At 40.8% G+C, this 15883-nt stretch overlaps 1 protein-coding gene across 1 annotated transcript in view; it reads left to right on the top strand.

Annotated features, from left to right (window-relative positions):
* Positions 1–15883, top strand: part of agmo (alkylglycerol monooxygenase) — a 290769-nt gene that overhangs the window by 176639 nt on the left and 98247 nt on the right. The window contains exons 7-8 of the mRNA XM_042107337.1: positions 11733–11798; positions 12069–12148. Of these exons, the coding sequence (XP_041963271.1) occupies positions 11733–11798; positions 12069–12148 (146 nt within the window). The remainder of the gene's footprint in view (positions 1–11732; positions 11799–12068; positions 12149–15883) is intronic.

Raw genomic sequence — 15883 nt, 5'->3', positions numbered from 1 at the left:
GCAGACGCCTTTGTCCAAAGCGACACATAAATACAAAACAACATAATAATATTTAAAATTGAACAGGGAACAGATTAAAATGTAGGTCAAATATAGTAAGGAGAATAGTTGTAGTACACAATAATATCAATTCAAGCAATAGCCTAATAAAAAGCAATGTAAAAAAGGGGAAAGGCAATAATAAAACAATAATGTCAATTCAATCAATAATATAAAAACAATGACATGCTAAGACTACATTAAGGATAATATCAATAATAAACAATAATGTCAAATTAATTAACAGCCCAATTAAAATAAAACAACATTATATAAACCATAACACATAAGCGCTTAAACAACTAAGTATATGTTGAATAGGAATGTCTTTAGACCCCTCTTAAACGACCCAAAACTACCACAGGAACGGAGAGCACTGGGCAGTTCATTCCACCAACATGGAACCACTGAAGAAAAGAGTCTGGAATTAGACCCAGTTTTCATGACTGGTCGACACAACATACGCTCACCAGAAGACCGCAGTGGGCGGTTGGGGATGTAAGGCTTGATTATTGAATTAAAATAACTAGGAGCAGATCTAGTTAGTGTCCTATAGGCCAAAGTGAGAGATTTAAATTTAATTCTGGCTACTATAGGGAGCCAATGGAGAATAACTAGGAGAGGAGTTACATGTGTCCTCTTATCATTATCGTTAGATAAATAAATGCTTGCTTACCATTAAGGTGGAGCGCGAACTTGACAGAGAGCTGAACACGGTTGGTCTGACTGAACCGTTGCTCAAAATGATCTCCCGCCGGACAGTTCAAACGTCGTCGCGCAGTCAACTAAAAATCCACTACTTTTCAATCACCACGTCAAAATTTCCCAGTAAACCATACATCCATGACTTTTCAATATCTTTTACTGAACTATTTATCGATGCTCTATCGATTATGGCAATATAAACTATAAACCAATGTTGTTTCGATGTCTCTCTGTCTATGCTCATGCACTGTCGGGGTTTTGTCAGGCTTGTAATGCTGATTCAATGTCTATTTACCATTGAGATTTCAATCTCAACCAAAATGATGATTTGGATGGAAAATCAACATCATATCAATGTCACCTTGCTATCTGGGACAGTAAGTGTATCTACTTCATTGGATCAGATCAATTATTTCAGTCGGCCAAACTCCACTACAATGGACATGTTTTTCAAATTCCATCCAAACCAGTTAGCAGCGCAAATGGGTCAGCTATTAACGTTTTTCATGTGACGTATTCTAGGTTCTATAGCTTTGTTTACATCCAGGATCCAGCTGGTAGGCAGGGGACAAGTTGAACCCATTGAACTTCGTTGTCTGCAGCTGCCTCTCAGTAGGCTACATCTCTGTATTTCAGCAATGTCAACATTTCAGGCATCAATAAAGGTGATGATGAAACGTTATCCCATTGTACAATATGCCTGTCACAGGAACGTTGTTTCGCTAAAATCGCCCTGATTTGGTGCATTGATCTGTATCGATAACGTTATGGGAGAACCTGCATGTAGCCTAATGGTAGCCTAACTTTTTTTCTCTGTTCAAAACTCGGTTTACACAAAGACGATAGACTTTCTTAGAAGCTGTGAAATTTGACCAGAAAGGAACATGTCTTCCTTCTGAAAGTTGACACAAAATCAAACAATATTTGATCATTTAACTTCAACTGAACAGCGACAGGTTTTGGTAGGCAGTAGACTCAGCAGACGTTAAAACGGTAGCCTACTGTTATAGCCAGCGTCAGTCAGCATCATGTAACATTAATGGCGTTAAAGTCATGAATCCTGTAACATATTATAACATTGGCCTATAACAGTGATGGCTTATTCGAAGACGATCTGCATGGATATATAACCACCCAGAAAAACTCAGAATGTGAGTGATAAAGTTCATTAATTGTATGAAACGTTGTATTAGTTATCCGTTGCAGCATCGCCTATATTAGGCTGTTATGCTAGCTCAGCTTTTAAATATGTTGTTATTTTGGTCATGTGTACTTGATTAAACGGGTAAAGATAATTCATAAACTGCTTATTTCTTACATGACTGAAGCAGTAGCCTAGGTTCAACAGTGGTGTTTGAGGTTGCTGTGTTAAGTTGTTGTGTGTGATTGCTAAACAATTAGGATCAAATCAGTTTATTTTGACATAGGGGGGTTAGCCTAAGTGACCTGTAACGTTAGCCTAGGCTATAGCACATAAGCCATTCCGTTTTGATTTATTAGAATTTGTTGTGATTATATAATCAAATGACACTCATGATGACTTGAAATAGAAGGACAGAAGATAGGTGATTGATGTCCACAAGCACGAATTTCACAAGACAAATTAGAACAAACTGTTCCGGTAAAAATAATCTTGCCATGTTTAAAATGCTGCACTTTTTCCCTTCATAGCCTATCTCTGGCAATTCATTTTTGGATGACTGTAGATAGTTGTATTTTAGCTTACGTCTTCGTAGACAGTAGGCTACACCATTAGGCCATCTTGAGAATAAAAGACTTCACAGCTGCTAACAATCATCCTCCACAACCATGAGGATAGGTACGCTAAACGGTCGTTCGTCGCCTTTTTGCTTCTTATTGTAAAACCAACTGTTAGGGCCTACACAAGTGGTCGGCATCCCAGTCAATATTTGATATTAAAATTTCAATTTTGAAGCTATTTGTAACTATGTGTAGCCTATGCAACCCGACTGTTGTAGGCTTGCCTACCACTCTCTGCAGTGCCTTGCCTACCATTCTTGCCTACCACTCTAGTTGTAAACAAACGGTCACATGACATTATGACGTAGGTGCAAAACCTTAATAGTGCAGATCAGCATTCGCTTTTTTGTGCTGTCTGTCTAGCGTTTTCAAAAAAGAGAGCAGAATCCTTTTATGTATGGTTGTAATGACTGGAGACATATACACCAGAGGCTAAATAAACACGAAAAAACTGCAACCCATCTAGAATGTGTTAAAGCATACTTTTCATGGATAAATAAGGCAGACATTAAATCTCTGATCTGTAGCAATCAAATGACGAGAACAAGTGCGCAAGAGACGTCAAGTTTTAGAGCGAGTGGTTGACATTGTTAAACTAATTGGAAAATGCGCACTTAGTTATCACGGCAATAAAAATGAATCAACAAGGTCATTAGCTGATATGTCTGTTGATCACGGGAACTTTCTAGAAATACTTTTGCTACTCAGCAAATATGACAGCTGTTTACAGGAACACATCGCGGAATGTATTGAGAAGAGTACAGTAGGGCAGGGGAGAGGTGCATTTGTGACATTAATGTCCAAAACGACAGTAAATTCTGTCATCGAGGCTATAAGGCAGCTTATTAAGGAGAGGCTATCTTCTGAAGTCACCCAAGCCCAAATGTATTCCGTACAAATTGATACAACACAGGATTTGACAGCTAGAGATCAGTGCAGTGTTATTGTCCGCTATGCCACTGACACTATCCACGAGAGGCTCGACGCAGTTGTTCAGTGTCAATCCTCAACAGGAGAGGACTTTCTGAACCTGCTTAAACAAACGCTGGAGTCTTGCGGCATAGAGATGAAGAATTGCATAGGGAATTCAACCGATGGAGCCGCTAATATGCAAGGGACATACAAGGGGTTCTCTGTCCAAAGAGTCTCCAGGCCCGGTTCACGTTTGGTGCTACGCCCATGTACTAAACCTGGTTATGTCTGAGACCACAAGTGTCGTTATAGCTGCAGCATCACTGTTTAACCTATGACATCGCAGTGTTTTTCCGTGACTCTTATCAGCGAATGACCACTTGGGAAGGTGTCAGCCAGGACCCCAAACAGAGAAGGATTTCTTTGATAGGCGAGACGCGCTGGTCTTCAAAAGATGCTGCCCTGACGAAGATTTCTGGATTGTTTAACAAACCAGACAGTGGTTTATATGTGGCACTTGTGCACACATTGTTTCAGATATAGGACAACGCACGCTTCACAACACAAGCGCGCGCACCTACATGGAGGCACTTTTAAAGTATGAGACTGTTTTGACCGCACAGCTGTTCCTGCGCATTTTTGCACTGACCGCACCTTTATCAAAGTACCTCCAAACCAGCGGCATGGATCTCTTGAGTGCCCATCGAATGGTTAGGGAAACACACCAGCAATTCCAAAACTTTGTGCGAGATTTTGATGCTGTCAAAGAGGCCGCAGACAAGTTTGTGGACTGGGTAAACTCAAAGTTCGAAAGTGAGGATGCTGAGGTAGAGGTAATGGACGCATTGCCGGAAAAACGCCGGGAAAAAAGGCAATGCCGGGAGAGTCTGCTGAAGCACTGGCCAACACCGACGCATTGGTGGACTACAGAATAAAGGTACACAACATAGTTCTGGATACCGCAACCACCTGTATGCATCGTCGGTTCCGATTGTGCAATCTGCTGTTATTTCCTTCTCCAGCATTTAAACCTATTTACCTGTGCCTACAACAATATATGGTTAGCATATAAATTCCTACTAACGCTGTCATGTTCTCAAGTGGCATGCGAACGGATGAGAAGTTAACAAAAAATATTCCACTATTCCACAAGTTAACAAAAACAGAAAGAAAGAAAGACAGAAAGAAAGAAAACCTTTGAAATGTAGCCTATCCCACGCTTCCACAAAGAGGCATATTGAACTAATGTTTAGGCTACATGTTTTTTGCATGGGTAGGCTATATTGTTGTTTGGTGATTTAGCCTACTCCTTTACTACACCCTCTTCTAAGCAAACAAGGCACATAGGTTCATCATGTAGCATAAATATTTTGCTCTTTCTTACATTAAATAACTTTAATTTATCCTCTCTACTTGTCCCTGTAGTCATGGCCTCCTCATCACTAATTTCGGGCTCATCATTTTCAGTGGTCGACTGGTTGATCTGCTGCTCAGAGGCTACAATTTTTACCGCATAGGCCTACACAGATCAAACTTCAGTTTTGTTATTAATATTTGCATACTGCAAAGTCTATGAATCGGATACAAAAGGCTAATATTTTAAGAAATGTAATATGTTGCTTGCAAATAGCTTGACAACGCTACAAACGTCCAATATTAGCCCAATAACTGCTAATAATCATTGCCTATAGGCTATCTCTCTTTACCAGTTGCCACTTTTGTCTGTAGGCCTAATCCAGAAGCTTGGCACATTTAGCAGCATCTACCTGGCCGTTTCAGTCCCTCCTGGCCTCTTTCTACCATCCATCCTTCCTGACGCTTATGGCTACTGTAGGGCCGGCCCGGCTATATGGACCCAACCAACTCTTTTTGGGTGGGGAGAACTCCATCACACGGTAGGCTACAACCCATGCAGAGGCAACTCTCCATCCAACTCGGCATTAAATGCGCCCCCGAAATCTGCCATCGCATCATGGACCAGATGATCGAGGGCATCACTGGAGCTGTAAGCGTGATGGACGACATCCTTATCGCTGCCCCCACAGTACAAGAACATGACACAAGACATGACACAAAGTTCATCCCCAACCTCAGTGAAGTAGACGCGCCGCTGCGGCAGCTGCTCAAGAGAGAAGTGAAGTTCGCATGGCAGCCAACGCAGCAACAGGCCTTTGAAAAACTAAAAGAGCTGTGCACACATCCCCAGTGTTAAAGTATTTTGATCCTGCAAAGCCGGTAGTAATATTATGTGATGCCAGCAGCAGCGGACTACCTGCTGCAAGATGACCAGCCCATTGCTTTCTCCTTAAGATCACTTACTGGCGCAGAGACGCGCTATGCGCAAATTGAGAAAGAGACACTCTCAATTGTTCATGCCTGCACCAAGTTTCACAATTACATATTTGGAACACATATCACAATATACAACGATCACAAACCTCTCAAAGACATCTTCAAGAAATCTCGGTTGTCTACACCGCGAAGACGCATTCACAGAGAATGCGTCTTCGCTTGCAGTGGTACGATCTCACTGTAAAGTACACAAGAGGAAAAGACATGGAGCTCCCCGACACTGTCCAGAGCACAGCTATCCGAGAGCACACCAGAGATGGATGGCCTTGAGTGTATCTCTATGTTGAACTTTGTCTCCATCAGTGATCAGAAGTATGCAGAACTAAAAGAACGCACAAAAGAAGAGCTCAGCTTTCTCCAACAGGTTATCCAGCGTGGATGGCCAGAGCACAGACGTGAGGTGCCCGTTCAGGTACAGCCATATTGGGACTCAAGAAGTCAGCTTGCACTGTCCGATGGACTCCTCTTTAAAGGACTGCGGATAGTAGTGCCCCCCACCATGCGTGAGCACATGCTGAAGCTCATACACCAATCACACCTGGGGATAGTAAAGAGCAAACAGCGAGCGTGTGAGGCCCTCTACTGGCCAGGTATGAGTGCTCAAATTGAAGAAGTAGTTAAAGGAGAATTCCGGTGTGATATTGACCTAAAGTGTATCGAAACATGATACCGAGTGTGAGAATTAGAGTAAAAATGAACGAGTAAGAATGAACAGGTATGATAAGGGATCAGATTCCAAAAATAATTCAGTGGAAATGCATGGATTCCAGTTTCTTCCAGTAGCAGCAACTGGAATCCATGCATTTCCACTGAATTATTTTTGGAATCTGATCCCTTATCATAGCTGTTCATTCTTACTCGTTGCTCGACTTATCGTGACTAAATTCAAGATGGCTGCAAACGCTAAACTTCGTGAAGATACTGTCTGTATAAATCGTCTTGTAAGTAAACTACCAGTGCTTTTTCAAAGTTCTCAATGTCTCGTTTTAAATGTCAGGGCCCTAGGAAGTCTACCAATGAAGTGTGGAGATACATTGAGCCTCGTAAATGGGTGTAAAACAGTGATTTATTTGCATGGCTAGCCCGATGCCGAAGCACCACTACTGAAAAAGTTGTTGGTAGCATCGGCTAACTAGCGCCAGATTTTGGAGTGCAGGGGACAAGTCGAGATGGGCTATGAGACATACGTTCACACTCGGTATCATGTTTCAATACACTTTAGGTCAATATCACACCGGAATTCTCCTTTAAAAACTGCAGTTTGTGTGCAGATTTTCAGAATAAACTGCCTAAACAACCACTCAAACCAACAGAAACACCTGAACTTCCCTTTGAGGAAGTAGCATCAGACCTCTTTGAATTGGAAGGAAAACAGTACATACTGCTCGTGGAGTTTATTGAAGTGGATGTTCTGAGAGACACACACAGTTGCACTGTCATAGAGACAATGAAAGCGCAGTTCGGCAGGCACGGCATCCCAGCTAAATTGAGGACCGACAATGGCCTGTAGTACAGAGGAGTTTAAACACTTTTGCATGAGTTACAGCATCCTACACATCACGTCTTCCCCACACACACCACACTCAAACGGTGAAGCAGAGCGTGCCTTGCAAACAGTGAAGAGGCTCTGGCACAAGGCACCAGACAAGCATCTTACACTACTGGATTACAGGTCTACTCCCCTTGAGTCAGTAGGCCTTTCACCAGCTGAACTGCTCATGGGAAGGAGGCCACGCAACAAGCTGCCTACGGCACGTGAGCTAAGGACATTCAAAAGTACTACCATGACCGCAACAGAGCAGGCAAACATCGAGTTGCTCTCAAGCCTGGAGATGAGGTAAGAATGCAACCTTATTCTGGTAGCCACACATGGTCACCGGCAGTTGTGGTCAGACAGCACAGTGCCCCACGATCCTATGTTGTGGACAGTGAAAACAAGGAGTACCATCGCAACAGTCAACATCTTCGCACAAGCACTCCAGCCGCAAACCGTCCACGCCACTGGATACATGAGGAGGTCTGGACCGAACCACCAGAGCAGACAGACAGTTGGAAAATAACAGCTATCCCCCACTCCAGCTGAACAGCCTCACTCGCCTCCCAGAGAACCCTTGAGCCATGCTCAGGCACGGCCAGGTGAACTGTACATCACTAGGCGGGGCAGAGCTGTCAAGCCACCCAACAGACTGACTTTATGAGTTATTACAAGTTAGTGAGGGACAAGGTGTGGTAAAGACACCTATGGAAGTGAAGTGCTAGTAACCTCTTTCCAAGTTAGTGTGAACAAAAGTTAAAGTTTTAAGTATTGAAGCATTGAATGTTTTGTTACTGTTTACTTAAGTCAGTGAACTAAAAAGAAAAATGGATGTCAAGGTTCATTTGACATGAAATCAGAATAATTAATGATACAACAGTATTTCTGAGTTATGTTTTATGTACATGCTTTTCTTTGTAAGAAGGGAGATGTAATGTATTGAGTTTGATTTGCTACAGTATGTTCTGTCCTAATGCATTACCCATAGTGCTGTATGTACGCATGCACAGTACAATAAACATTGCATTTTGGCTCTAAGTTTAAGCGTGTACGTTGACTGGAATATCTTACAGTCTGCTATTGCTGCTTTTGATCAGTCAGATGTTAAATCTGCTGTGGTGGGTTGGACATATGAAGTGTCATCAAAACGCCCACCCAGATTCCCCCATCCCACCTTAACGCTTTTACACTGGTGTCGGAACTAATCGACTCAGCAAAATGTCTAGAGTGCTTGGTAGTAAATTTGGCGAGACACTTCGCCCTCGGTCTATGTGATAGCTCTAGTGTATAGAGACCACCCAAATGTCTGGGTTACATTCATTATATTTAGTATAAAACCCAAGGAATCTTCATTTCATCCTTATAGCTGCATAGTAATGATAGCATTATTATACTATCCAACACTTTTTACATACATTTTTCATTAAAATACCTTTTCCACTCACAATTCAATTTGTTGTACCACAGGACATGCCGTTGCACCATAGGACAACAGAGTACTAGTATGCCCATTATTATTTTAAATTCAGTCAAAGTTTTAGTACAACACAAGTAAAATATTTTTTTCTGATAGCCATACTTTCACATAATCATGATTGGAATTCATCTATAAAATAACTGGGTCAAATTCATTGAACAACCCATCAGCATAGTGTGTTTGTGTGTGAGGGAGGAGAGTGTGTGTGTGTAAGAGAGGGAGCAGTGTGTTTGTGTGTGTGTGTGTGTGTGTGTGTGTGTAGTAGAGTGAGTGGTGTTAGTGTGTTAAAGAGAGGGACGATAGTGTATGTGTGTGTATGTGAGGGAGAGTGTGTGTGAGTCTTTGTGTTAAAGAGGGAGGAGAGTGTGTCTGTGTGTGATGGAGGATGTGTGTGTGTGTGTTTGTGTTAGAAAGAGGGAGGAGAGTGTGGGTGTTTATGTGTGTGTTCGTGTGTGTGTGAGTGGTAGTGGTAGTGGAGTTAAAACAGGTAAGGTGTGTGGGGGTGTGTGGGAGTGTGTGGTGGTGGGTTAAAGACAGCAGATAGAGTATGTATGTGTGTGGGGCGGAGTGTGTGTGTGTGTGTCACTTTTTATTTATTTATTCATGCTAAAGTGCAAGACAATACAAGACCACAAAAAGCAGCATGAAAGGGCGATCCCTAAGAAGCAAGAAATGCTTATAGCGGGGACCCATTTTACTCTTTCAATAGATAGATAGATAGATAGATAGATGGATACTTTATTGATCCCCAGGGGAAATTCAAGAGTGGCTTGGCCATTAATAGAGAGACAGGTATTTTCCACATTATTTGTATTTTTTGTGGAGCGAAATATAATATAGTTTGTTTTATTGATATTTAGTGATAATGTGTTGCACTTAAACCAAGTGTCCACTTTCAACAACCCCTTGTTTGCAGTTTCCTGCAAGACAAGAAGATTTTTGTGAGACAGGATCAGGTTGGTATCATCTGCAAATAACACTTTATGAAAGGCATCAGAGACATCTAGGTCATTGATATAAAGGGTGAACATAAGAGGCCCGAGTATGGATCCCTGGGGGACACCAAGAGTAATAGTTTTCTGAACTGATTTATGGTCATTTATAAGTACAAACTGCTCTCTATTCTGAAGGTAGTTTTGAATCATCTCCATGCTGTGCCTCTGATCCCATAATGCTGCAGTTTGATAAGTAAAATATTGGAATCAATGGTATTGAATACTTTCGATAGATCCAGAAATATCCCAATAGCCTGTTTGTTGTTGTCTATGGCATGACTGATGTTTGATGATGCATGATGTAGTCATGCAGGTAGTGCTTTGTTTTTTAAAGCCGTACTGAGAGGGGACAAGTATGTTATCAGCCTCTCCCTAAACTTCCTGGACCTTTCCTTGGTGGTCATTTCAGTCTCTCACTTTCAACATGGAAATTTAACTAGCTTTAACAAAACAGGGAAGGAAGGTTTTAGTTGACGGCCATCCAAATGCGGCCGTCCATTAACCTCCATTCATTTTTTAGATTCGGATTATATCTCTTTTGCATATTTTAACTAATTTTTCAATAAAACTTGTAATACAAAAAATGTTTGTTTACATGTTTGCTTTCACTATGGTAAGGTTCATTATGATAGGAGTAAAGGAAAAAAATAAATTAAACTGACTTCATGTTGTACTATAGGACAGTGTGTTGCACCAGTGGACATTTTCGAAATCAATGCTAGTTTGCGGCCTAGCTATATGAGAGACATTCTTCATCCTGAGTAACAGTGTTAAGGTTTACATTATTTTCAATGATCAATCAATGTAAATTGATAAAAATATTCAGATTAATACTTAAATTGCGTTGTACCAAAGGACTACCTTAAGTCGACCAGTTCCAACACTGCACGGAAGTAGTAATATTATGAAAATATTTGAGACAGAATTGACCTTGTGTGCAGTCCATCTGCTCCAGTGATGTCTTCTGTCCTTCCTAATTCTGGAAGGACCCCTCTCAGTAATGGGGTGGTCACATTAATGTCTGTTTTATATCCACATAATGGCCTTGCTCCAGAAGGACACCAGTTTTGCGGACAAAATGTAATGTGTCATAATAACTCTACATAGGAACCTTAACACTTATAACCTCTAGATTCATTAAGTAAACACTCGTATGACATGCATTCAAGTATTTTAATGTATTTAGATTAATTTTTCATTAAATTACAATCGTTTTAAGATAAGTAATACTACCGAGGACAGTTGCACCGGTGGACAAATGCCATGTTCAAAACAGAATATTTGCAAAGTTGAAGAACGATACTCATTGTTTGCAGATGGATTAGATGTAGAAGAACGAACTGCATATTAAAAAATGAATTTTAATGAAATATTATCAAATTTTAGTTATATTTGTCACTGGGAACACAAAAATTGAGCGTCACGTCAACCACCCATGTATTGGCTGATTTGGCTGAAACAGTTTATTTATTCACTTTATTCATTATTATTAATTCAATTAATTAGTAATAATGATATTCACATATCCAAAATGCATGTCTGGCATAGCAACACCATCTGGCAAGACAGATCGGCTATTTCCCTGGTCTTATCTCTACCATTCCTAGAGGTTTCATCAGATCAACTTGCAGGTGTCTTGATTTTATATTATGGTGGTGTGGGGGGTCATGCCCTTGCCAGGTAGGCTGAAATGAATGGTCCCATGGGTGAAAACTCATGAAATGTGGCATCCACATCATCCCTCACAGTTTCTATTCAACGACAGAGATTTGACCCGGGGGAAAAAAAACAGGTTAAACTTAAATGACTGCTGTGCATGTGCTGCAGCACCAGTCACAATAAATACTTAATACTGTAATACTGTAAAGTGAAGGGTTAACAAATGTACTGTTAAATGAATGTACTGCTTGTCACTGTTATTTTTGATTTCCCATTTTTATTTTCAAAACATTTGCAGGACGAAACCCATATTGTATTGACAAAAATTACGGTGGAGTCCTTATCATTTGGGACAGGATGTTTGGTAAATACACGTTTATATTTCCTACATTCATGCCAAACTTTCTCTCATCAGATAAATTGTCTGATAAACCTCATTTAGGCCTTTCTGGCTGTAATTACAACACAATGCTGGATTCTTACACATTTTCAAGAATAATTTACTTAAATGTACTTGATGTACACCCAATGATTCTGCTGATATAGATATAGATGTGTGTGTATGTGTCAGTATGCATGTATTCAATGTATCATTCACAGGTAACATCTTATTAGCTCTACTCAATTTTATTAGGAACATTTGCTCAAGAGAATGACCCAGTTGTCTATGGACTTGTATATCCTGTACGTTCATTTGATATCCTGTCAGTCCAAGTAAGTATGTGTTGGTTAAAAGTAGAGCCAGTACTTGTGTTGTCCCCTTAGCGGTTTCATTCCTAACACTGAGCAAAATGAACGGGATTGATTGATTGATTGATTGATTTATTTCTGGATCAAAGACGATAAAACAGTAATACAAAGGATGACATGCTAAAGTAACATAATTACTGTATTGCTAGCATGGTCCTAAAAATAACATAACATAAACAACTTGTTAGGTAGTGTACAATAGCAATTTTTAGATAATGCGCCAGACCCCTCCTTAGGTCGTTAATTGTCACACCCCTTGGCACGTTGCTCAAAAATGAGATTAATCTTGACAAACTGATATTTTTGGGGTTGAATTTTGAAGATATTTAAAACATATATGTGTTCTCCTCAAACTTATTACTTATATTTAATACCATTTGAAAGGGGCTATTTCTCCTGATTATAATGGAGGGTAAATTGTATATCTGTCGTGTAGCATAATCATACAATAAGCCTTTTTGTGGCATAAGTCCATCGAGTATGAAAAAATGGAATGTTCAGCGCAGTCTGCAAAGGGTTAAACACATTCACATTAGTCAAAACAGTTAATCTCTCCATGACAAAGTCCTTGTTCCAGCTGGTGGATTTCTGATCCTGGCAGGCCTGGGCTGGCTATCAGACTCAGTGTCAGGTAGTTGATCAGTCTCTTTGTCACGACACTCCTTGATTTAGAGAATTTCAATTCTCCTTTATTTACTCTCCATGGCTTCCTAACACATACCTTGTCACCAGGATGTAAGTCGGTGGACTTGTGGACTTGTCGTGGCATGTCTCTTGGCAGCATGGTCCGCTGTGGCGTTCCGCGCTCGAACCGGACGGAGCGTTCGACAGCAAGGGCTGTGATTGGCCGAGTTTTCAGTGTGTTTCTCTGTTCTTTTTCACAGCCCCTGCAACATGCTAGTCCACTGTAGCCTATAAGCTTTGTACATAATGTTAAACATAGTTTTGGATTCAGTGGCAAGATTTCTTGATTGTACAGTGCCTGTCTCTCAGTAGGCTGATGTTTTAAAATGAGAGCTTCGTCAGCTGGCAGTAGGCTACTTTGTCGGCAGTTGAAATATAGCCTTTGCCTACAGCATCTCCTTAACAGTAATGTTAACAAAATGACAGCATTCATATGACAAAGGAAAACGAATTCGGTCACTCAATACTGTGCCACTGCAACCAGTGTAGGCTACAGTCCTACCCAATAGGCCTACTCGAAGCAGATAGTGTCTGACGGTCGAGTGGGTTAATACACGTAATTCCAGAACAGATCTGCAACTTTCAGGCAGTTCTAAGTTCGAATCTAGGCAGGAGCAGAGCCGTATAAAGGCCTAGGCCTATTGTTATTACTCTTTGCAAGGTGTTGCTCCTGGCAAGACTTGTTTATAAGACGTTTGGTGATTAATTGATAGATGTTTTTGGGACACGTTAAACGTTCTTTATAATGAGCGCATACGGGGAGTAAAACGACTTGTTGTCGTTTTGGGACATAAGCTAAAGCTATAAGCATAAGCTTTTACATGTCAAGGTGGTATTTGTTGTTAGGCCTACATTAGCTTCAGAAACACCGCTTCAGAAAGCTGCAGGGGAGCGGGGGGCACAAAGTAACGCAGGGTTAAATGTAACATGGACTTTTTTCCTAGTTGCATATGGTCTATCGGGACATATTGGTCAGTTAACCACATTACTATGAGAGGGTGTTCCACAAATTTTCAGTCAGTATGGACGTGTTTTCACATAGATCCTACAGCAAAACGTCTTTTGAAGGCATCAAAGTAAATAGGTGGTAGGCTACTTGTCTTTCGATTACTGAGTTGTGGGTGCAGCTCACTGACTAATAATCGTCTTGTAGGCTAAAAATGAACACCGTTTTGAAACATGTAGTCAACACATCAGGAGCTATCTTATCTTAAAAGAAACGTGACCCAGCGGGGTTAGTTGTAACGCACTGTTACAACTGTAGGCTACAATGACTGCAATACAAAAATATGCGCGTGTTAGTTTTGTGATGTTTTGCACTTTTGCCTCATGTTTTCAGGTTTGAGGGCTTTTTTTTTGCAAGATGGACCTTGGGTAGACTCTGCATATGTTATTTCTCCGTATGGAAAATAAAGTAAATTTTAAAACACGTCTGTTATTAGTTCAATAATGTTGCTTGTTAAAACATGTGACTAGTGAAACTCAAATGATTTTAGAAATATTTAGCCAAAGCCAAAAAGTGTTACTTTGTACCCCGCGCTCCCCTACTGCTTGTGAAAGAAGGGGGTGGGGGAGGGGGACTTAATGTGAAAAAGCTTAATGTCCCAAAACGGCAACAAGTCGTTTAGGCTACTCCCCGCAGGCTTTCATAATGGTAGGCTAGGAAGTGGGGGGAGGGTATGGGATGACCAGAGCCGTCTTCGCTGTGCTATTCAGAAAGCATCTTCTATCGTCTTTCCAGGCGCACAACTCGTTACCATATTAGTCCGGTGAACAGCCCATAGAGCCCCATTGTGGACCCGGAAATGTTGAGTACACCAAAGTTTTATGATGGAAATATATAGTATGGGTTCCCAGCATGCAGAAACTGCCGGATGCTAATTTGCATATGTTGGGCAATTTGTCTAATTGAGCTAATTAGCATAAATTAGCATAATAGCCTATATTGATAATATTATAAGAGCTGCTTGGCCAAAATGGACAATGTTAGTATGTTTGTAGGGGTTACTGGAGATGCTGAGTCCATATCTGACAGATTCAAAATCACTATTTAAACTTGGTTTGGTCACATTTTACTCTCATTAAGAGTTTTTTGGTACAATTTAGACAGATTTTTGGAGGATAAGGCTGTAGCGATATACAGTAGGGCTGTAACGATACACCAACCTAACAATTCGATTCATATCATGATTTTTGACCCACGGCTTAATACAAACCTCGATTTTTCTTTTTTTGGAGGGGGGGGGGGGGGGGGTACTGAATGTCTGATATTTATGACAGCACACTTTATGTAGATTAGCCTATAGCTTAGGCCTACTATTTCTATTACAACTCTACCACATTCAGCTGTCTGGTTGAAGCCTGGAAATATTGTAAACAAAGTAGCATAGTTGGCTAGTAGGGGTGTAAAGATTAACCGATACGTAACGGTATCCGTTTTTAACGTGTAAGATACGGCTACATCGATACGTGAAGCCTCGTATCGGAATAAAACTGAAATGAACCGGTCGCTATATCGATTTACTTGTTACGAATCGGTTCACAACCTTTTCTGCTCGCTCAGACCCTCATTTACGTTGCAAGCAGCGCGTCCATCCCACTTCCTGTTTTGAAGCTACACGTGGCACGGATTTGTGGGTAATGCAGTTCGTTTTTGGCTACATTCATTGCCCAAAGTTGTCAAAGGACCTCATTACCCATACATCTACTGCAACTTAAGCACGTGACAACTCGCACTCGGTCGTTTGTTTGACAATTTTTACTCTTTTGTTTTTCCAGTCCAGCGCGAAATTAAACACTTACTATAGCATTCCTAAAAAGCAATGATAGTCTGTAGAGTAGCCTTACGTTTGATGAAGGGATTTCCTTAATGTTAAAGAATAATTTGGCCCTTGCTGCTAAAACGAACACAAATTATTATTATTTTGTTCATATTCACTCAGACTTGTGCCATTATAGGTTTCTGCATATTAGGTCTACCGTTGGAACAAAATAAGCCCAGAGAGTTCATTGACA

This window comes from Alosa sapidissima, chromosome 10 (genome assembly GCF_018492685.1).
Source record: "Alosa sapidissima isolate fAloSap1 chromosome 10, fAloSap1.pri, whole genome shotgun sequence".
Classification (NCBI taxonomy): domain Eukaryota; kingdom Metazoa; phylum Chordata; class Actinopteri; order Clupeiformes; family Clupeidae; genus Alosa; species Alosa sapidissima.
This window is presented reverse-complemented; position numbering and strand designations above follow the sequence as displayed.